Source organism: Leptonychotes weddellii, chromosome 13 (genome assembly GCF_054177405.1).
Source record: "Leptonychotes weddellii isolate Sample4059 chromosome 13, ASM5417740v2, whole genome shotgun sequence".
Taxonomy (NCBI): Eukaryota; Metazoa; Chordata; class Mammalia; order Carnivora; family Phocidae; genus Leptonychotes; species Leptonychotes weddellii.
In genome coordinates, this window is record NC_138381.1 from 35,052,754 (window position 1) to 35,075,233 (window position 22,480).

At 34.2% G+C, this 22,480-nt stretch overlaps 1 protein-coding gene across 2 annotated transcripts in view; it reads left to right on the plus strand.

Moving 5' to 3' along the window:
• The first annotated feature begins 444 nt into the window (after positions 1–444).
• The window catches only part of NOL4 (nucleolar protein 4), a 291,164-nt gene continuing 269,128 nt past the window's right edge, over positions 445–22,480 (plus strand). For both annotated transcript variants that reach the window (XM_081801435.1, XM_081801436.1), the window contains exons 1-3: positions 445–553; positions 1,464–1,576; positions 7,523–7,655. In XM_081801435.1, the coding sequence (XP_081657561.1) occupies positions 493–553; positions 1,464–1,576; positions 7,523–7,655 (307 nt within the window). In that variant the 5' untranslated portion in view covers positions 445–492. The remainder of the gene's footprint in view (positions 554–1,463; positions 1,577–7,522; positions 7,656–22,480) is intronic.

The following is a 22,480-nucleotide window of genomic DNA, read 5'->3' on the forward strand; positions in this document are numbered from 1 at the left end:
CATTAATTCAAAGTCCAAAGTTTCTTGTTTCTAGTTGGGGCTAAATTTTTTAAAATATATGTAAAATTGGATAAAACTATGGTGGTGCTAGCAGTAAGTTTAAAAACAACATTGACAATTTTTAATAAGGAAAATTCACTATAGACTATCTGCACACTGTGATTACTTTTCCTAAAAGAAATGCAGAAATATAAACAGATATCCATCCAGATGTGGTTGATTTTTTTTTCTCCACATCACATTATTAGCTATTATTAAGACACAAGCAATCAAGTTGGATAGATATTTCTTGAAATGATGCATGGTATGCAGTGCATGCTTTCATTGTGCTTCCTGCCATTATGGAATAATGCGTCTTATTTGGAAATACACTGATCATTTCTGTTGACTCAGGCTCAGTCAGCTTATATAATAACACCTCTATTTTGTGAATCATTTCAGATTTCAGAGAGCTATGCCTTCCTACCAAGAGAAGCGGTGACACGGTTTCTAATGAGCTGCTCAGAGTGCCAGAAAAGAATGCATTTAAACCCAGATGGAACAGATCACAAAGGTAGCCACAGTGTCAAATAGTGAGACTTAAAGTAATTCTATTCATAGTGGCAATTTATATCCCACATTTTTATAAAAATGTGGCAGACTGAAACAGTTCAACAAGTCAGATCATCTCATTTATTGGAGTAGGAGGCAGTGAATTTTGAATATCCACTTCCAGAATAATTCTGTGCCCATTCTCAGAAGAAAGGCAGTTTTGGCTGTGGCAAATAATTTTTTTCCTATAATAATATTTTAGCTTTCACATATTGTGTGTATTTCATGGTATTTTAAATATATTTAGCAAGGAAATTGATGTTCCATCAGTGTCCTTTTAAACCTACCAATTCCTTATTTGTGAAAGTGATGAGTAGTATGGAGCTCCCTAACTGAAAATTTTTATATGCAAGTTATAATTTGTCTTTAGCTCTCATTAAAAATTATTTAGATGATTTTCCTAATCTATCAATTTCTCTCAGAGTTTAAATTAATCTCAAAGATACATTTAGGTTAGCCCACTCCCATATGTTGGGGGATGAATAGACAAAAAAGAAAAAGATAAAAGAAAAAAAACTGCACAAATTTCCTTTTTCACTCAAGTAGCACATAGAGAAAGTAGTTATGCAGCAAAGGAGAAAAATACAAAAATATAGGTAATTGTGTTTAATCACTATATTGGCTTCACCCACTGTTACTGGGGTATCAAAAAGCTCCCCTAGAGTTAGAGGTAGCTAATTTATCTGTAGCGTTAATTTGGCCCATACACCTTTTTATGGTTATTTTTTTCCTACAACCCATCCATAATGCTACCAATCTCCTGAAGACTTGGTATCTAGAATCCTATTTCAATTTGAACAAATTGAATCATTCTGAAATTACAGGTAGAATGTGGTATCACTTTCATACCCATTAAAAATGTTTCATTACAGATAATGGAAAACCTCCCACTTTGGTGACCAGCATGATTGACTACAACATGCCCATTACCATGGCCTATATGAAGCATATGAAATTGCAGCTGCTAAACTCACAGCAAGATGAGGTAAAGCGGAAATATCTACTTCCAAGTCAGAATGAAGTTTGATAACCATGACTATTGTATTAAGCATGACGGCATTGTGAAGACGGTAATTTATTTTTTAATGAAAGGAGTGTCACTGGGATTGCACAGATGGAGAAATGGGCAGAAACTTCTAGTCCTTGATAGAGAGTCCCTGTCTCAACGCAGCTACCTTAGTGCTCTGTGGGAATGTGTTCGTTCCCAAGAAAGATTCATTTCACTTAATTAACTGCCATCAAGCCGGCCTTGGTAAAGGGCTAGAAAGTTCAGGGGAAAGCATCCCGAATGAGTGAGTATCCAAGGAAAGTATCTAAGCCTTTAGTACGAAGGCTATTTTGCCTGGAAGTAAAAAAATCATTTTAATAGGTATTTCAAGTATAATAATTTTTCCACCATCAAAATCTTTCATACGTTTTAATGCTTTTTTTTCCCTTTCATTATTCTCTATATTAGTTTGTCTACTTCTCCGCATTTTCTAGAGATAAGTTCGGTGATTCTTCCTAATTAGAGGTATTTCGATGTTTCAAGTTATTCTGTTTAATTTGTATGGTAAGAATCTAGAAATATGCTTGCTGGCAGGTATTAGACACAAATGCACATTTGTTGAATATTCTCTAGGATACTAATGAACTATTCAGTTTGGTGGAAGTATCTCAAAGACAGGGACCAATTTATATATATTCCCCCCAAAACCTGTAGCAATAGGGACTTGGGAAATCCTTGTAAACTAGTTTAGTAGCCATTAATTAATGGGCACATTCAGATTATCAATATTAGGAATAGGTTCACAGGCTAATACATACACTGCTTCTTGAAATTTCTCAAGAGCAGGAAATGTGGTTAAATATTTTTCAAATACAGCATTACTTGGTGAAGTATTATAAAATTCTTTCAATATTACTTTGTTGAGCTTACTTTATTAAAACTCGGTTTTTTGTTTTGTTTTGTTTTCCTCTGTATTTGAACAGGTTTAATCTCAAAACTATATTTATAAATTTGTTTGATCTCAAAAAACTAGTAAGGGTACACTCTATGAGATGATCTGCATTTGTACAATGGCAGTTTGGATTTCATATTACCAGATGGCTACATATAAATGATTAAATAAATAGTAGTAAAATCATTGGGTTAAAGACATGAGAGATAACTAAAAAAACATTAATGTCTATCTATCCCAGAGAATGGAAAAATTATTCCCATCACTTATTATATAATTGGAAAAAAATTTAAAACTTCATAAACTAGTTAGAGCTGTCAAATTATTTGTAGGAAGCTCATTCAGATGTTGGTACATTTATTTCTAGGCTAAAAAGTAAGAAGATCAACTTTGTGCCAACAATACAGCCCACACATGCTGATTCTTTCTGGCTTCCAAAAAATCATAAGTATTTCACACAAAGGAAGTAGATCCTTTTAATTTATAACTGGATTAGGAAAATAACTCTCATCCTTACGTTTTGAAGATACCAATTGGATGTACACTGCCTTAAAAATATTCAGATAAGTGACTGCATTTTTTGCAAAATTTTAGAAGTCATAATTATCGAAAGATAGGAAGGTGATTAAGTAAATCACATGAAAAAGGAATTCAAGTGATACATTTCTTTGTGATCAGTTATATTTAAATTTTAATGTGTTAATTCAATTAGTTCAACAAATGTTTATTGACTACCTTCTATGTAACTGGCCCTCTTGTAGATAATGGAGGTAAACAGTGAGTAAATTGACAAAAATCTTACGTTTATTAAACTTAACTTCTAGTGAGGGGGAGAAAATGAAGTAAGTAATGAAAGTGTGTTTGTAAGAAGATGCGAAATGCTATTAAGAGAGATAAAGACAGGAGTGGGAATCCCTTTAAGATTACAAAATACTTTATCCAATGTAAGATCAGTTGACTTTCTTATAAATTGTTGACGGAGTTTAAACCAGGATAAACTTACAGGGAGGAAGTTTGGCAGTAATTATTAAAAGCTTTTAGAAGTTACTCATATGCTTTGACTAGAAATTTGTACTAAGGGATGTGGTGAATAAAACAATTTATATATTAGGATGTTTGTTGCATTGCTAATGGTGAATAATTGGAACTATTTTCAAGATCCAACAATGAGGAATTGTCAGATCTTCACTGACCAATATGATAGCCACCAGCCCATATGTGGACATTTAAATTTAATTGAAAATTAATTAAAATTAATGAAAATTAAATTTTCAGTTCTTCAGTTGCACTAACCATGTTTCAAGTGCTCAATAGCCAAGTATGGATGGTAGTCACCTGACTGAATAGGGAGTATTATAGAGCCATTCCATTAGCACAGAATGTTTTTCTGAACATTACTGGCTAAATAACCAGCATTAGGGGCACCCCTGGAGCTTAGTGAGCTGCATGTTGCAGGTCCCCTCACCCCGAGATTCTGATTCTAGACCTAGTGTGTGACACCTGGTGATCCGAATTTTTAACAGTATCTACCCTCATGCACACTAAGGTCTGAGGTGGTACATTTCATGGGAAGGCTAATAATATAGGCTTTAAGTTGATTTGAGCATAAGGTAAGTGAAAAATAGAACAAAGAAGGGATTGGTGAGAGCAGTTTTCAAGCAATCTTATGGAAACCCCTTAATGTTTGATTGAGCAGCTTACACATTACTTGGTAGATTTGGATTGACTTGAATATAGCTGCAAATTTATGAGCAGAGAAGGGGCACTCTCTGAAGTGGAAAGATTAATTTAACAGTAGTCAATGAACAGGACTGGTGGGGAAGAAATTGGAGGTGGGTAGATAACTAGGAGACTATTATTCATCATTCAGGAAATGGGAACATGAGCTCAGGACAATACCAGTGGAAATGGAGAGTTACATGGTACAGACTCTTTAGAGGTAAAATCTGGAACTTGAAAACTAAAATAAGATATGGAACAGATCAGGGATCTGAATTTCAAGCAACTGTCTTAAAAGGAAAAAGACGGGATAAAATTATTATAGTAAAATATTTATTCTAATTTTTAAAAATTAAGTTTTAGGGAAGCAAATGCTATGATAATTGGCCATAGCTTTCATTATGAAAAGATTTTAGTAACATAAGGAATAAGGTCACACTGTAGGATGTGAAGACTCTTTTTCTGGTTATCATTCAGAATAAAATACTCACAGAGGGAAGAATTTAGATGAATGGCTTACAGATGATCATGAATAAAATAAAATACTTAATATCATTTCAATAAAGTTTTCTGATTCTTCACTCTTAGAAATCTTCAGTAATTTCTTTCCAGAGTGATTAGCATTGCCTCTATGTTGATAATAAAAAACCCACAGTACTGTATTTTATAAACTTTTGCCACCTCTTAAAAAACAAACAAACAGAAGATAGTAATTTAATCATTTAATAATTGGAATAGAACTTACAGAATGAATGCATGCACTTAGTTTCATTAAAGGTCTTAAATCTAAGCAATTGGATAATTTATATTCTAATGAGTAGAATTGGGAAAAGTGAATTATATTTCATAGGAAATCATGGAGGAAAATATTTAAGATAGTCACAATCATTAAGCCACTTATGATAAATAAAATGGTGATTTTTTAAAAAAATAAAATAACAAGTACATTTGGTTATATAACCGTTTAATTTATTGTCCACATTTCTTAAAAAGCATGCTGATATGAGTGTTATTTATTGCTGATAAAATGTTGATTATTCATAATGCGTTATAGAAGTTTATATAATCATTCTGTGGATTAGCGATTGTGATCTCTTTGTGTCTAGCTTTTCTTTAAACACACATACAGTCTCATATACACATACGTTTTACACACACACATGCATACACATGCACACATAATATATATCAGACGGTATATATTGGAAATTAGCTATTTGTAGTATATATAATAAATGTTGATTCTAAAGACTATGTTTATATAGAATACACAGCTATTTTATAAATACATGTTGGTCATCTTTACTATTAAATTTATTTTTTGTATGTGTTCATAAAATATAATCGATATGAATCCTATTATATGCTGTAGGATTTCCTATATAGTGTACATAAAAATATTAAACAGTTTTATACTTATATATCTGACATTGTTCTCACTACTTTAAATATTATTATATTTCCTTAATCTTTATATATAGCCCTATGAGATTGATGCTATTATTCCCATTTTATAGATGAAGAAATTGAGGCACAGAAAGGTTAGGTAACTTGCTTAAGGTAACATATTTAAGTGGCAGAGCATGGATCTAAATCAGTTCAGTCTGGCTCTAGAGAATGTGCTCTAAATTACTATCATATTGTAGACACTACATATAGTGTATATAATAAATATCTGTCACTTATGTGTGCATATATGTGTATGTATATGTATATGGTACACACTGATAACATTGATGTGCACATTGAATTCTGTTATTTTTTCTCTTTTTAACATATATATTTATTTCAGATGCTTTGGATTTTCTTAGAATTTAGAATTGGAGAAAACATAATGTACCGAGAGAGAGGGCATGCCGCCGGGAGAAGTCTATGTGGCTGATTGCCCAGAGGCCTCGCAGGGTGGCATTTCCTTGCTGAATTAATGAAGAGCTAGTGCTACTCAGTAGACCCAGACATGATCAGACCTTTCGTAAAGGAAGGACACCAAAATCACCTTGACCTGACCTATGGATCAGAATGCCAATTTGTTAGTCTACTAGAACGTTCCTGTCCCCTAACCATAGCAACTTCTTTGCTGAAAACAAGATGTCATTTATGAAGCCAAGGTAACTCTTCCTATTCAAAGAAGCTATTTTCTCAAGCCTGAGTGACTTCATATAAATCCCGGTTCTGGTATATAATAGTGGGATACATTCTTTAACTGCTCTGTGCCTCAATTTCTCAATCTGTAAAATGGGATGAATCCTGGGACCTGACTCACAGGTGGTGATAAAGCTGAAGTGAGTGAACAAATATAAAAAAACAGTTATCTGTAACATTAATAGCACTACAACTACAGCTGCTGCTAATTATTATATTAATGCTAAACTTTCAGATCAGACATTTATAAATTAAAGTCAAACCTGGTGATTTTGATTCAGTACTTACAGTATGTCAAAGCAGATTCCTCAGGCCCCTCTTCCTACATAAGCCCACCATTGGCCAAAAATCAATTCTCCAACAGGAGTTCGCTTCAGTAAAATGGCTACAGCAAAATATCTTAGATTGGATTTGAGTTCATTTTTGTCAGGTTTTGATGAACTGGGTGTTTGGAAAACTGGCCTTTTTGGTAATTTCTCCACTTGGTGACCTGGCTTTTGGGAAATGGGTCTTTCACACTTCTACCCAGAACTTCTTTTTGGGGTTACAGTACAGTGTATATTCACTTATAACGAAAGAAGGGATGTGCTAAAACCTTGCTGTCAGTAAATGTGTATTTTCAATCTAGCCATGTAAGTTTGTCAATTATTAGAATCCATACTGTTTGCCAATGACAGTATTTTGGTTAAGGTTTTCTTACTGCATCCTAAGATTTTTGCTTATAATATTTTATTAAGTAATTTATTTTTAGACTCAAAACATATACTTCTCTATATTTTGTATTTTGTGATTTGACTCTTCTAGGAAGTTTTTACTAATTAAAAAAATCCATTTTTCATTATTTAGGATAATTCACCAACTACATCCTTCCTAAACACGTTATTTTACCTTTTAAATATGCCTGTGCATAGATACATTGTTTGATTTTTCACAAATCTTGAAATTCTTTAAAGGGAGAAATTATTACATTATTTGTTATTTCAGGTATCTATTAATATGTAACATGTTTTGCTGAGTTCTGTAAAAGCTTACTTTCTGGCTAAACTCTAACTGGCCCTGTAGATAAAATGGTCACTATTTGAATGTGTTATATTTTATGATGCTTGATGATATTTTAAAACCATTTTCAGGATGAAAGTTCAATAGAAAGTGATGAATTTGATATGAGTGATTCAACACGGATGTCAGCTGTGAACTCCGATCTTAGCTCCAATCTTGAGGAAAGAATGCAAAGTCCTCAGGCTCTTCATGGCCAGCAAGATGGTAAGCCTTTCAAACTGAATAAACACAACAACAGAAATCTGAGTCAGAATGTATGAAAACATCTCATTCTCTTGTGCCAATTTTTTATCTGTTCCTACAGGGACTTTGTACGCTCAGGTTCCATTATCCACTTTCACTATTTTTTGGATTCAAGTATTTTGTTTAAAACTAGTGTGACAGACTGATTTATAAACAGATGTTAGTTATAAAAATCCAAGCTTGGCCACGTTTTGCTCCCTGAACATAAAATGTGTCGTATCAGTGTGGTTTTGGTTTCTGCAATGTTTCCTAGCTTTGGTTTCTTGAGCCATAATAACTAAGAGTTTAAAAATGATCAGAAGAGTAATTTGGATGTTTTAATTTTCCTAAAAGACAAAATTGTAATTAAAAAACAACTTACATAAAAGGACAGTTTTACCAAAGTGATTTTGCTGGGTAAGGAGATTTTTGCTGGGATTTTGACCTACTTTATTCAGCAGTAAAGGGAAAAAAAAGATCATGATCTCTTATTCCTGGGTCCATTGACAATCCCTGACTTATCCAATTGTTCTTGACAGGAAGAAAACTGGATATGAGAAAGTACACTAGGCAGTTAATGTTTTAAGTCTCCTATTTGCAGAGATCTTTTAAAAATTATTTTGTAGATTTCTATCTTTGTAAGTATAGAATAATGTGTGAAAATAAATGTACCTTACGAGGGTCATTGTGAATGAAAATGAAGGGTTATAAATAAAAGGCAAATGGCCAATTTTATTCAACATTAGTTTATTATTCCTGTAATTAACAAATTTACATGAACTTTTTTGACTGTATAATTTTGTGCCTACATCTGTAGATAGGGAAATAAAACATTTTTCTTGCTTTCTCTGATACTTGCTATTAAAAACTGGTTGTAAAAGATTATTCCTGGATTTCTAGTGGCTATTAGTGATCTGCTTTTGCTGTCAAGGTTTAAGAAATCCGTAGTTTTAAGTATACCAAAAGTTCAAAAAAAAAAAAAAGTGGCAAGGGTGTTTCTTTTCACAGTTCAGATGAGTCTAAAAGATGTTGGTGTCCTTGGCACAAATTACAAGGAAGGAGGAGCGCGTTGATCAGTGGCCTTAAAATCATATCTTACCCACTACAGAGTAGCATAGCTATTGGGATAGAAAGGACGTTTACTTGGGAAATTTCTAAGAATGAAGTTTTTCTGGTTTGGATATAAATTATCTTTTTTAAAATTATTTATTTATTTATTGGAGAGAGAGAGAGAGAGAGAGAGGGAGAGCACGGAGGGAGACTGAGGGAGAAGTAGACTCCCCACTGAGGAGGGAGCCCGAGGCAGGACTCGATCCCTGCACCCTGAGATCATGACCTGAGCCGAAGGCAGACGCTTAACTGACTGAGCCACCCAGGCGCCCCCATCTTTTTTCTTTTAAAATATGAGTAGACGTCTTCAGATTTTGATTTTTTATTGGAAATTGTCTAGCACTGGGATCATAGCATAACGGAAATATGTATCAGTGATATATCACTCTACTAATATTTGTTCATGTGTTTTGCCTGTTTATACCATCATCTTTTTTAGTCTATAATTTTAGAGAATGTAAATAACAAGAGGATGTGTCCCATGATGCAAATTCATGGTTTTCTTGTTTGAAGTTGCAGTTGTGGATCTTTGGCTAGGGAATAGCTGATGTGATATAAATCTGTATTGATTTTAATAAAATCCAGTGGAATAATTTCAAATATTATTTACTCTGAGGGGAAAGTACTTTCTCATCATATATCAATGTATGCCTCAAGGATAAGGACATATCTAGTCATTCCTTCTCCAACCTAAGCCTAACCCTTCCTGCCTTTTCCTCACACTTCTCACTGAGTTTTCTCTTGCAGGTACTTCTATTCTTTTCCTACATACAAGCCTGGTGTAATAAATGTCCTTTTTAGAAAGCCTCCTCTGATCCCATTGTTACCTTCCATTCCGTGCCCCATTCCTCTGCACCATTCCCACAACACACTTTCCAGCAAAACTCATTTAAGGACTTGGCTCATCATCTCCACTTTCTCCCTTCTGCTCCTTCTGCTCATCTCGGGTAAGCTTTCATCCTTGCCACTCCACATTGGAGAGCCCTAGGGTGCAACCCTTAACTCTCTCTTCCCCTACATTCACTCTCTAGATGATCACATTGAATCATGTAGCTTTTAATACCATCTGTACCCTGATAAATCCCAAATTTACTTCTCCAAGCCCTGATATCTTTCCTGAGCTCAGGACTATCTCCCCCAGACACCTATATTTTAATATTCTTCAGAAGACTTATCATTGTATGAAATGATATTATTTTTCTTATTTATTAGCTGTTTCTCTTCTAAAATACAAATGCCATATTAATGAATAGATCTTATGTTTTTGATTTTCCTTTCAGTTGTTCCATTTGAGGTAGTTCTTGAATGCCTCATTATTAAAAAAATGAAAATATAACTTTTTACCATTATTATGATTTGCCACATAAGTTTTACATGTTTTTTTCACTTTTTTTATTTTCTCCTTTCCCCTGACAGTAGCACTCTCCTAGGGAATCCGCATTGACCAACTACTGTATCATTCTATTTCCTCTGTACTTATACACACATACACACACATGAACACACCCAGACACACACACACACACAAACATATGTACATACTCAGAAGATTTTCTCACCGTTCTTTTATAAAAATAAGTTCATATCATTTACACTATTCTGTATCTTGTTTTTCTCATCCAATATTACCTTTCTTTTAGAGCTTCCTATAGACGAATACATATATTATGAAATCCCTATATAATGGTGAGCAAAGACATGGTCCCTACCTTCATGTAGCACACAATCTAAAGGAATAAAATTGTACATGACATCACTCACGTTTGATTACTGTTCATCTACCCAATGTGGGGAAATTCCAGCCTCTGTAAAAATAAGAATTCGTGGTAGTAAAATTTGTAGTTTATGTCTATCTTTCTTAAGTTAGTGGGGGCTCTGAGTGCTAGACATATATTGGATCTAGGGGGTATTACTTTCTTGTAGATGGTGTACATTGATATTTGAGAGTAGTCAGAAGTTGGGGGACTTAGGATATAACAAATCCAATTTTGGGTGGGCAATCCACATACAGCTTCAATCTAGAGTAGTCTAGTCCAGAGTTTCTCAACTTGGGCAAGATGGACACGGCATTCATTGTTGTGAGGGATATCTGTGCATTGTAGGGTGTTCAGCGGTGTCTCTGGCCTCCACTTACCACGTGTCAGTATTAAATCCTGTCTCCCAAATTGTGACAACCAGAAATGTCTCAGACATTGCAAATGTCCCATGGGGGGGCATAATCTCCCTAGGTTGAGACCAACTGGTGGAGGCAGAGAAGGAGGGTCTGAATAAGAATCCAGTAAGATGGAGATTGAAGAGACCTAATGAAGAGAAGTTTAGAAGTGGAGGTTGGAGAAGAGTCAAGGAATCGTATTAAGTCTACTTTCTGAGATAACAGAAATGTTCTATATCTGTGCTGCTAGTAAGATAGTCACTAGCCATGCTGCAGCTATGGAGTACTTGAAATATTGCTAGTGCAACTGAGGAACTAATGTTAATTTTAATTTGATTTAACTTTAATTAATGTTAACTTAAATTTAAATAGTCACATGTGGCTGGTGGCTATTGTGTCAGGTGGGGTGGTCTAGAATATTGTTTTACTCTGACTTGGCAGTTAAATGCCTTTCTCTGTAGCCATGGGTTTGATGTTTCTGAAGTCTTTAGAGAAATTATAGGTGAAACTCACATTTTAACAGTCAGCTGGAACCCAAGTTTAATATTTGTAGAATATGAATAATGTAACATTTTAAATTTTAAATTAAAAGGTTCTATTTTCTTTACTACTAAGTGATCAATTTATTATTGTAAAGAAATTGAAATACTGTGATTTTTAAAAATCTTTCCCCATAACTATAACACAGGTAGGTATAATAATGTCTTTATTAGACAAATGGAGAGTTAAAAATCCCTTTTTAAAGTTTTTTTTTCCTCACTGTGGTTATGAAAGATTTGCAATTTAATCAGTTCGAAGGGAAATAATACAAAATCATTTGGGGGATATATGTATATTATGTGTGTTGGAGAAAGAGAAGAAAAGAAGAGAAATATCTTGCCACTGGGCTAGATATTTAGGTAAAGTTCAAGAAGACATAAACCGGAACGAAGAATTTAGAAGAAGGAAAATTGATGTATAATATTCAGCTTCTTTTGTTTATTTTAAGCTTATAATGCTTCCCTAAGTCAACAACAACAAAAAAATAAAAGTAAAAAATGCGCAAAACTCCTGAATCTTAGCATAGTAAATATTTAACCTATTTTACCTTTAAAATATTGAGGTATAATTGACATATAACATATTAGTTTCTGGTGTACAACACAATGGCTTGATATAGGTATTTATTATGAAATGGTCACCACACTAAGTCTAGTTAATATCTATCACCATACATACTTACAGTTTTTTTCTTGTCATGGGAAGTTTTAGAATCTCCTCTTTTAGCAAGTTTGAAATAAGCAATACAGAATTATTAACTGTAGTGACCATGCCATACATTGTATCCCCAGGACTTATTTTATTTTTTTATAACTGGAAGCTTGTACCCTTTGTCCACCTTCACCCAGTTTTGAGTAAAATATATTAAGCTATGTAAAACTTTACAGACTTCAAATAATTCCTGCAGGCTAAAATCATTTAAAGATTCCATAGTCACTTGAGTTAATCATAAAAGCAGGAGGTCCTTGGAGCTATCATGAAACATAAGTAGCTAATTGTGAAAGAGGCTCTCCTATGCAATGGCTGTGGTTTACAGGATTCCAAAAGGTATTCCAGATCAAAAAGCTTAAATATGGGGGCACCTGGGTGGCTCAGTTTGTTAAGCGACTGCCTTCAGTTCAGGTCATGCTCCCGGAGTCCTGGGATCGAGTCCTGCATGGGTCTCCCTGCTCAGCGGGGCGTCTGCTTCTCCCTCTGACCCTCTCCCTTCTTGATCTCTCTTTCACTCTCTCTCTCAAATAAATAAATAAAAACTTAAAACCATAAAATTTTTTTTAAAAAAAAGATGAAAGATACTCTGTATTCAGGTGTTCATCAATTTGTGTCTTGTTCTACCATCCATTTAACAGCCACCATAAAGAAAAGAGCCCAGGGACACCTGGGTGGCTCAGTCAGTTAAGTGTCTGCCTTCGGCTCAGGTCATGATCTCCGGATCCTGGGATCCAGCCCCAAGTGGAGCTCCAGGCTCAGCGGAGAGCCTGCTTCTCCCTCTGCCCCTCCCCCTCCCCCTCCCCCATCCCCCTCCTAGCTCCTGCACACTCTCTCTCAGATAAATAAATAAAATATTTTTTAAAAAATGGATTATAAGTAGAAATGTGCTCATGTAGGCTCTGTCTTTGAATCCTGATTCTAGAAATTTGTGGGAACATGCCATAGCTCAAAAAATATTCTTTTTTCCTAATTATTTGTTTTATTCTGAATTTGTACATTCTAAAAACAGTTGATTTGTTTTTTGTTGTTGTTGTCTAAAGTTATGTATTAAAGGATGTCTGGCAAAATAAAAGAGCCAGATTTAGAGACAGACTTGAAAGTTTCAGTTCAAAATAAACATTCAACTTCATTTGATAGAAATATACTTTTCTAAGAACCATTTTAATTGCTTTTCTGAGTTAATATATTGTATACTATTGATAGTTTTGCAAGGGAATATTTGTACTTTATTTATCTCAAAAATATTATTAGATAGGGGCGCCTGGGTGGCTCAGTCGTTAAGCGTCTGCCTTCGGCCCAGGTCATGATCCCAGGGTCCTGGGATCGAGCCCCGCATTGGGCTCCCTGCTCCGTGGGAGGCCTGCTTCTCCCTCTCCCGCTCCCCCCGCTTGTGTTCCCTCTCTCTCTGTCAAATAAATAAAAAATCTTTAAAAAAAAATTATTAGATAATCAGCAAAGGATTTCTGTTTTTTTAAGTCACAACAGATTGTTGTGTTTTTCCCTTTTTCCCTTTTTTTCAGATTATAGGAGTACAAAGGAAAATTGAGACATTCCCTTTAACTCTGCATATTAGCTTAATCAGCTTTTAAATTGAGGGATTGCGATAGAAAAAATATATATACATTTCCCTTAAGTCCTCATTTTTTTAATGATTTTAGTCATGACATCACAGAATATATTGCTCTTTGGAGAGTGTGTTCTGTGTCCCCAGACTGTCTCTCAACTTAGTGGAGTAATAATAGAATTTTTTCATAGTTTTTTGTTTTGTTTTATTTTTTGCAGTATTTGGTACTTCATTTATGTATCAAAAAATGACTTCTTTATGCATTTGAAACCTTAACAAGCAGCATCCTATGTGCCAAGCAAAGGGTTGTGATAATGAGAAACCAAAAAGAGGGAGAAGGACTTGAGAATTAAGAATTCTCTTAAAGAGTTCACTAATACTTCAGTGTCTACCCATGATGGATAAAAAAAAAAAATATTCAAGGCAACTTTTTCATTCAAAGATATGTTTGGTAATTCTATTAGCATGTAGAAATGCATAGTTCATTTACTAGAATTTAAAAATCTCCCCCTTTCCAGGGCGTCTGGGTGGCTCAGTAGGTTGGGCGTCTGCCTTAGGCTCAGGTCATGATCCTCGAGTCCTGGGATGGAGCCCTGTGTCAGGCTCCCTGCTCGGGGGGGGAGTCTGCTTCTCCTTCTGTCCCTCACCCCACTCCTGCTCTCACTCTCTCTCTCTCTCTCAAATAAATAAAGTCTTTAAAAATTAATAAAAATAAATAAAAATCTCCCCCTTTCTGCATAATATTTGTATTCTAGAAATGTTTTGATAGCTTCAATTGGTCAGACCATTTTTGAGAAACAGGAAAAAAATTGAATTGGAACTCAGTGGTTAACCTGCATACAAATACTAAACTACAACATATATATTATGTATATTATATATAATATATACACATACACACAATCATGCTTAATTATAAGAAACTTTGAAGAATTTTAGGTTTTATTTCACTGCTAAAAACAGGCAAATTGTTTGCCATAAATATCAGTTTGGTAAGAATAAAATAATTTATATGTTATAAATATCTTATAGATTAATTAATAGCTAAATATTCTGCATTCTAATAATTTGAATTGCATATCTTTGAGTAAAATCATAATTTTCCTTTAAAAGTGTTGTGGCTCTCAGGATCAAAAGGTCAGAAGACAGTTTCTGAAAGTCAGAAAAATACCTTGTTTTGAATCTTGTTAGAAAAAAAAAATTGAATCCCACTGAAGCCCACTTAGTCTTTCAAAGCCTAGTTTGATTAGAACAAATGACTAGAACAAATATCCCTTTCTAGAATCTAGGGTTAAATTCCTGTTTCCAGGAATGCATAAATATTTTGTTTGATATCATATTAGTCTAGAACATTTTTCCTATATAATAATCCACAGTGTACTGATTTCCAAGAGTGTTAGTAAGAAACCCATTGAAATAACATTTCCATGTGAAATATTTTTCCAAGATTCTCTGAGCCCCTTTGGCTTCTGTAATGGGGATCTTTGTTCTTACTAAGACATATGATATAGCATTAACCACCCCCACCCCAAATAAAGGAAGCATATTCAGGAGCTAGGTATCCAAAAAGGAAGCGTATGTCCCATTCAGACATACAATTTTAGTTAAGTATCTTACTTGCAGCTTTGAGCATACTTAGGCAAGGGTAAGACTCAATATTTCATTATTCATTTAAACAAATACCTACTGAACCCAAGAATGAGCTACACAGTGGAATTAGAAGCATGGACATGACATATAAGGTTAACCATAAGAAATTGTCATATTGGATCAGCCTAATAGTTCAAGCTCTAAAATAAATGGAAACAGAAGGGAGTAAATTTAAATTATAGCTAATTAGTTGTGAGATAAATGAGTGGGGAAAGAGATATAGTAGTGGAAATTTTACTTTTCTTCTGTCCTAATTTAGATTATATGCTCAGTTGGTAGCACAGATTCCTACCTGGGGAACTTACCTTAAAAAAAACCAAAAAACAAAAAACAAACAAAACAAAACAAAACAAAAAAAACCCCACAACAGATTCATGGGACCACCTCAAATGGGATGGCTAAGACCATAATGTGGGAAAAGTGTGGAGCCGGTATTCCAGACCATACTTTTATACTCTTCACATTTCTACTAGCAGTGTCCAGATGGCAACAATCTAAAGAGTATCAAGTCATGTGGGTATAGTCCTGCTCAAATGCTGGTTTTGGCCAGTGTTATCTTCTAAATTACCTTCTGAGTGAGGATTGATATGCATGGGTTTCAATTAACATTGTTTTCTTAGTTATGACAGTTGTGTACTGCAATTTTTTAATACTTCTGAAAATGTTCCTTGTCTACTAAATTTTACAATCTGTTTGCAGTCTTTTTTATCTGAGTATTGCACACATTTGGATTTCATTTTAGAAGACACACACACACACACACATAACACTCTTTAACTGCTGTGTATACATGAATAAAATTTTATTAAAAGTAGGTTTGTGACTAAAATTGCATCTAATTTAGCCCAATGGAATAGTCTCAAGTAATTATTAAAGCATATAAACCAGTAATAAAAGCAATTACTATTCACCATTTAATTTAGTTGGAAAATCTAATAAAACATGTTTTTAATAAAAATGATGTAAAACCAGTATATTTAATATGAAATTAAATTTAGTGGTTAATTTTTTATGATGGTGAGTTTTAATTAGAAAAGCTATTAAAATTTTTTTAGGTGGAACACCAAATTCCCTATTAAGGTTATGTTGTCTTACGTAAGTCACTTTCTTTGTTTGAAAACTTTGTTTTCCTTTAATCGTTTCTAATTGTTAAGGAAATTTTGCAGAAAGCAAAAAATAATTAAAAGGATTTTTTTTACATAGATGTAATAAAATATTTGACTTCCCAAATTGAATCTGTTCCTACTGGTGTTAATTCCCAATTTTTAAGTTGCATACACTTCTGGACTTAAAATACCTAAGAATGATACAATGATGCTATTTTTTCTTAATTCAATTTGTTTTAATGCCAAATTTAAAAAGAATTTACATGATAAACTTATTTAGTTAGTTGAGGTAGTTACACCAATAAAGTTTTTAGAAAGTTTTCTCTTCATGGCAATTCCTTTATAAGTAATTACATCATAATTGTCAGAAATATAAAGCATCTTTGTAAGTACTATAAAGAAGATAGATAATTAGATGGAATGTTTCTATGAATTGGAGGAAATTTTGATTGCTAGATTCTTTTGTAGTATTATATATGCTTGTGTGTGTGTATTTAATCATTTGAAATTGCTTTTAGGCAGTTACTCTATTTCCAAAAACAGAAGAAGAAACAGCAATTTGGCTTACATGTAAAACATAAGTATGGCAAAAATATGCTTAGTTATGCATTTACTTTAAATGTTTTTGTAGGGAATATTTTCTTATATTTAGGGTGATAATATTTGAAAGTTTACTTTTCTCTTGAATTAAAATTCTGCTTCTTGATACTTTACTCATATAAGTAGCTTTTCATATAAGTGAGTGCTTGTTTAGAAATTTAGCTTATTGATTTCAGTCTAAAGCTTGTATACTCCAGACCCTAATCCAATCTTAACTAGTTCCTGGACCTCTGGAAAACTAAGGGAAATTGGCTAGGTTCCAGTCTTGACTTGGAGAGTCTAATCTGATCAGTGAAGGATGTCAGATTAATTTGGAATTTTACTCCTGGGTTATTTCTTTGTTTTGAAGTATTGTTCTTGTGCTTTGTCATGACCTTTATGACAGTGTTCACTGGTCCATGAATGATTACATGGATCCAACACTCAGTTTTTTAGTACCTCCAGGAGATGCCAAAATTCTGTTAGGACCAAGTAGCAGAGACTAGACATGTTAGTCCTTAAATATGGAGTTTTGTCTGTCTGATAATAAATGCATAAATAAGGTAAGAATACACAAGACACCAAAGAGATGTTAGAAAGTATGTATCTTCTGAGCATTTATTCAAATAAACTTTGAACCTATAAATTCATGTATCCAGCTGTATTATAAAATCAGAACCACTTGAATTTTACCAATTTGAAAGTCTAAGTAGTTTTTTTTTTTTCTAAATTTTTGTTTGTTTTTACTGCCACCTGCCTAACCTTTATAAACTCTCACTGTAAAGTCAACACCATGCTGTGTTTCTTTACAACTTTCTTATAGCTAGTGTGGGTCAGCCAGCTATTACTTTAAAAAAAAAAAAACCAGCTTTAGCCTTTGGTTAAAAATAATTTCAAGGTTGAATAATTTCAGGACTTTGAAGCTGGTGTTGCATGAGAGTTACAGAGAGATAAAGCAGTTACAAAATGGTGCTAAATTGACCATAAAAATCTTTATTTACTAGGTTTACAAAGATCATAATTAGATGATAAGTTCACAAAAGGAAAGAATCGTCAGAGGATATTGAAGAAAAGAGTTGAAAGGATATTTCATTATATTCATTATAAATGTATAGTGTAATTGTTTTCTTATCACTCTCACTTCTTTATTTGGGAATGCCTGCAGGGAGGAAACAGTGCATCATCTGCATTCATGCACCTGGCCTTTGGAGCCAAGAACAATGTTTGACATATCATAGAATGTAGTTTTTGAATTAAAGTGGGGTTTGAAATTTCTTCCCCATCTGCTTGCTTCTGAGGTGGACGTGCACTCACCTCTTAGACTCAGTCTTTCTTGCCAAACATTAGAAGGGCAGTTGATTTCCTTGCCCATGAATGAATCTTCTGTCCTTTTCACATCTCAATCTGGGGTTTCTAAGGCCTATTGCTGTCTCCCTTATCTACCTCCCAATCCACTGAGGAGCAATGGAACAATAAAGTAGCATTGCGATCCTGAAGTGAATTCATTAAGAAGGCAGCAGGAAGAAACTCTTAAGTTTAAATCTTGACACCTGATTTCTTATCCCAGCTCTTCCAGTAACTACTTTTGCAAACTTATTTAAGAATTATTAAAACCTTTGGGCTACCATTTCTACATCTGTAAATGGGAAGCTCAGAAAACCTCTAAGATTTATTCTAGCTCTAGAACACTCTGAGTGATCACCCTTTTAGGATTCTCTTTCTCATCTATAACATTTTCTGTTGTTTTCATCCTGACAAAACACTTCCTTTAAAAATAAGTGGGACATGGGGCGCCTGGGTGGCTCAGTCGTTAAGCGTTTGCCTTCGGCTCAGGTCATGATCCTAGGGTCCTGGGATTGAGCCCCGCATCGGGCTCCCTGCTCTGCAGGAAGCCTGCTTCTCCCTCTCCTGCTTCTCCCTCTCCCACTCCCCCTGCTTGTGTTCCCTCTCTCGCTATGTCTCTCTCTGTCAAATAAATAAAATCTTTAAAAAATAAAAAAAAAAATAAGTGGGACTCTATCATTTTCTTTTTTTTTTTAAGATTTATTTATTTTAGAGAGAGAGAGTGAGTGAGTGTGAGTGGGAGGAGGGAAAGAGGGAGAGGGAGAGAGAGAATCTCAAGAAGACTCCCCGTTGAACACAGAACCTGACTTGGGGCTCAATCTCACCACCCTGAGATCATGATCTGAACCAAAATCAAGAGTTAGATGCCTAACTGACTGAGGCACCCGGGTGCCCCTCTATCATTTTCTATATGTGTTTAAACTTCCTTAATTGTTTTCTCAGGCTAGAGGAAGGAATTAAAGAATGATGGAGACACCCCCATCCTTCTTCTTCCAGCTGACCCTTCCCATCTTTAAAGAGCAATTTCATTTATTATTTTTTAGTTTTTATTTAAATTACAGTTAGTTAACATACAGCATAATACTAGTTTCAGCTGTTTTAATTCCAAGGTATATATATATAAGGAGTACTTAGGAAACCAGGGTGATTACTGAAGGAGCAGACTTCTCACTTTCCCTCCAATCTTGACTACAAGAATCTTCCAGAGTCTTTTTCTGTCTTGTTTTTGCTGCCAATCTTCCATGCTTTTGGTAAGAAACTATAGTCAACACAAAGGCTGTTAGGTATTACCAATATGTGAAATTAATTGTCCCCCTTTTTTCCCCTCTTCTTTATGAACATCATGCTTAAGAACCCTTATCCCTTATTCTTTCCTGAATATATGTATATAGTATGTACATATGTATGTAGGAGTGGCGGTGTGTATATGTAGAGAAAGAAAGAATGGGGCGCGATGGCTCTGTGTGTGTGTGTGTGTGTGTGTGTATAAGGGATAAAAGAGAGAGAGGGAGAGAGAGGGAGGGAGGGAGGAAGAGTTAGTTTTAGTACTTTCAACAATTATGATTATCATCTTCCTTTAAGCACTTTTCATAAAATTTATCCTGAGCTCCTGAGGTACTGGAGGGTTTCTTAGGATTTCCTTTAACAGCAACATCATTGAAGATTTGACAACCTTAAATGTCTATATACATTTCAGAAACTTTGAGATTTTTGGCATTCAAGTATCAATCAGCACATCTCTCAGTGTGGGGATTTATTTCACTAACATATCATTATTGCTACTGCATAATAACATCTTGGAGAATACATTTCAGCAGCATACAGAATAAAAAATACAACTCATCACTGCTTAGCTCTGTCTTTATTCAAATCTATGATAAAGCAATCAAGAAAAATCAGATTCGCATTATAGGTACAGGGGAGGTTAGTGCACTGAACAATGATGCCAGGGTTCTAAATTGGGCTCAGTGAGAACATACTTAATGCGTGTCAACAACATCAGCAGTTTGTTTATCTAAAATGTGATGTGCATAATTCTATTTTTGAACGGATGAAAAACATCTAGACTCTCATCTGAATTTAACCATCTAAAATCAAATTGTTGTAAGGTATTTCCAACAGAAAGTGAGGATAGGTGATGACAAGAACTGTCTTGATTGCTTACTGTATGGCAGGCGCTGCCCCAAGAACTAACTTTTCAGATTTTCTCAACAATCTTATGAGGTACAAACCATTACTATTTTTATGGTATAGATGAGGACATTGAGGCTAAATAACTAGTCTGTCATCACCCAACTGCAGAGTGGTAGAAACAGAATTGGAACACAGACATTCTAAACCTAGAGCCTATGTCTTTAAAGATGAGATTCTAAGTGGCCACAAGCCTACCTCTGTAACCATTGCATTTATTATGTTCTGTAACTGATGCATCTTATGCACATTATTTTATGTTCTTATTTTCTGAACAGGGAATTAATATTCTGGTTCATATTTTAGTCTTGCCTGTGCTTTTTAAACTGCCTATGATAGCTACTTGTAGATGTTTTCCCCATACTTTCCTATTTTCATGCACATATCTTCTTTGTTTCTGCATTGTTATAAAGATATTAAAATATTATTTCTAGCCATTGAAATATGTTGGTTTCATCTAGCTCTCTAAAAGAGGAGTAGCAAACTTAAAATCTATTTCAATAACACCTCTTGACAATAATTGCCCTGTGTTTAAAATTCGTATTTCCTTTTATCTGTCAAATATGTAACTGACTGTTGACAATTTCTTTCATTTTCCCCTATTCTTCCCTTGTTGGAAAGGACAGTAAGAAATTATGATTGACCTTCTCTACTGCATTCATTATTTCAGATCTTCTCATTTTACTTTACTATTCTTTATTCTAAATAATAAGACCAAGCTTTGGCAGAAGAGGAAAAAAAAACAACAACACTTTTCATTCATGACCATCCACTCATGTCAATAATGATTTATCTTATAAGCTTCCTGGAGGTAACATTTCAGTTTTGCTTTGTGTGAATAACAATAAAGTGTACACTTTTTGATGAAGAGTACCATTTTCCTACATAAAGCAGCCGGATGAATAGGTTATTTTGAAATATCAATCATACAAGGCACATGTCTTAAAATAACATACATACTTAAAACACTCATTGAAAGAATGTTAAATGGTGTAAAATGTGGAAATTATCCAGATTAAGTTAGGTAAACTTATATAATAATGGTATATTCAACTGTACCCAAATGTGAATAAACTTTAAAAATAAAACATCAAACTTCAAAAGAAGGCTTTTAATATTATAAATCGAAATCACTTGCATTTGTGACAAGAACACAACTAGACCAATAAAGGTTACTAAATGCTCATGAGATATTGTGGCTTTGAGAACTTATACTGAGTGAATGAAGGTTAATAATAGAACCAGTTACCACTTTGGTGTATTTTTTGTCTAGTGATTGTAAATGTCACTACATAGGGCTTGTCAACTGGCCAAGCTGTAAATAGGCCAGCTTTTGCATTTGCATTTATAGGTAAGGACCACTTCATATTTTCTTAAAAGGAAGACTATAAAATGTTATTCTGGAAATGAAACTTTTATAAATAAGCTCCAAATAGACTAGGCGTTTTGACTTTCTTTTGAAAATGTTTCTTACCCTATCGTGGTGATATTATAATAATGTCATTCAGTTTAATAATCACCATGGTCTCTTGGGTCACATACTATTCTTATTTCAAAATTGAACCCTGTCTTTTGTTTTCTTTCCATTAAACCATGCTGCTTTTTTGTTACTAAAAATAATGTTTTACCTTGTTAAGCAAGTGTTTACTAAGAATTCTTTATAAGGCAGATTCCAAGCCGTTATGAAACATGACAGTGGACAAGGGTGTGGTACAATGGATAGTGGTGTGCCAGGGTTCACAGGACCGAAGTGTAGATCCCATTTCTATGACATAACATGTCCTGATGCATTCCATTTCACATATGTTAATGTAAGGGTCCCCCATTTTAAGGTAATATTTGCCTTATTAACCTCACAGAA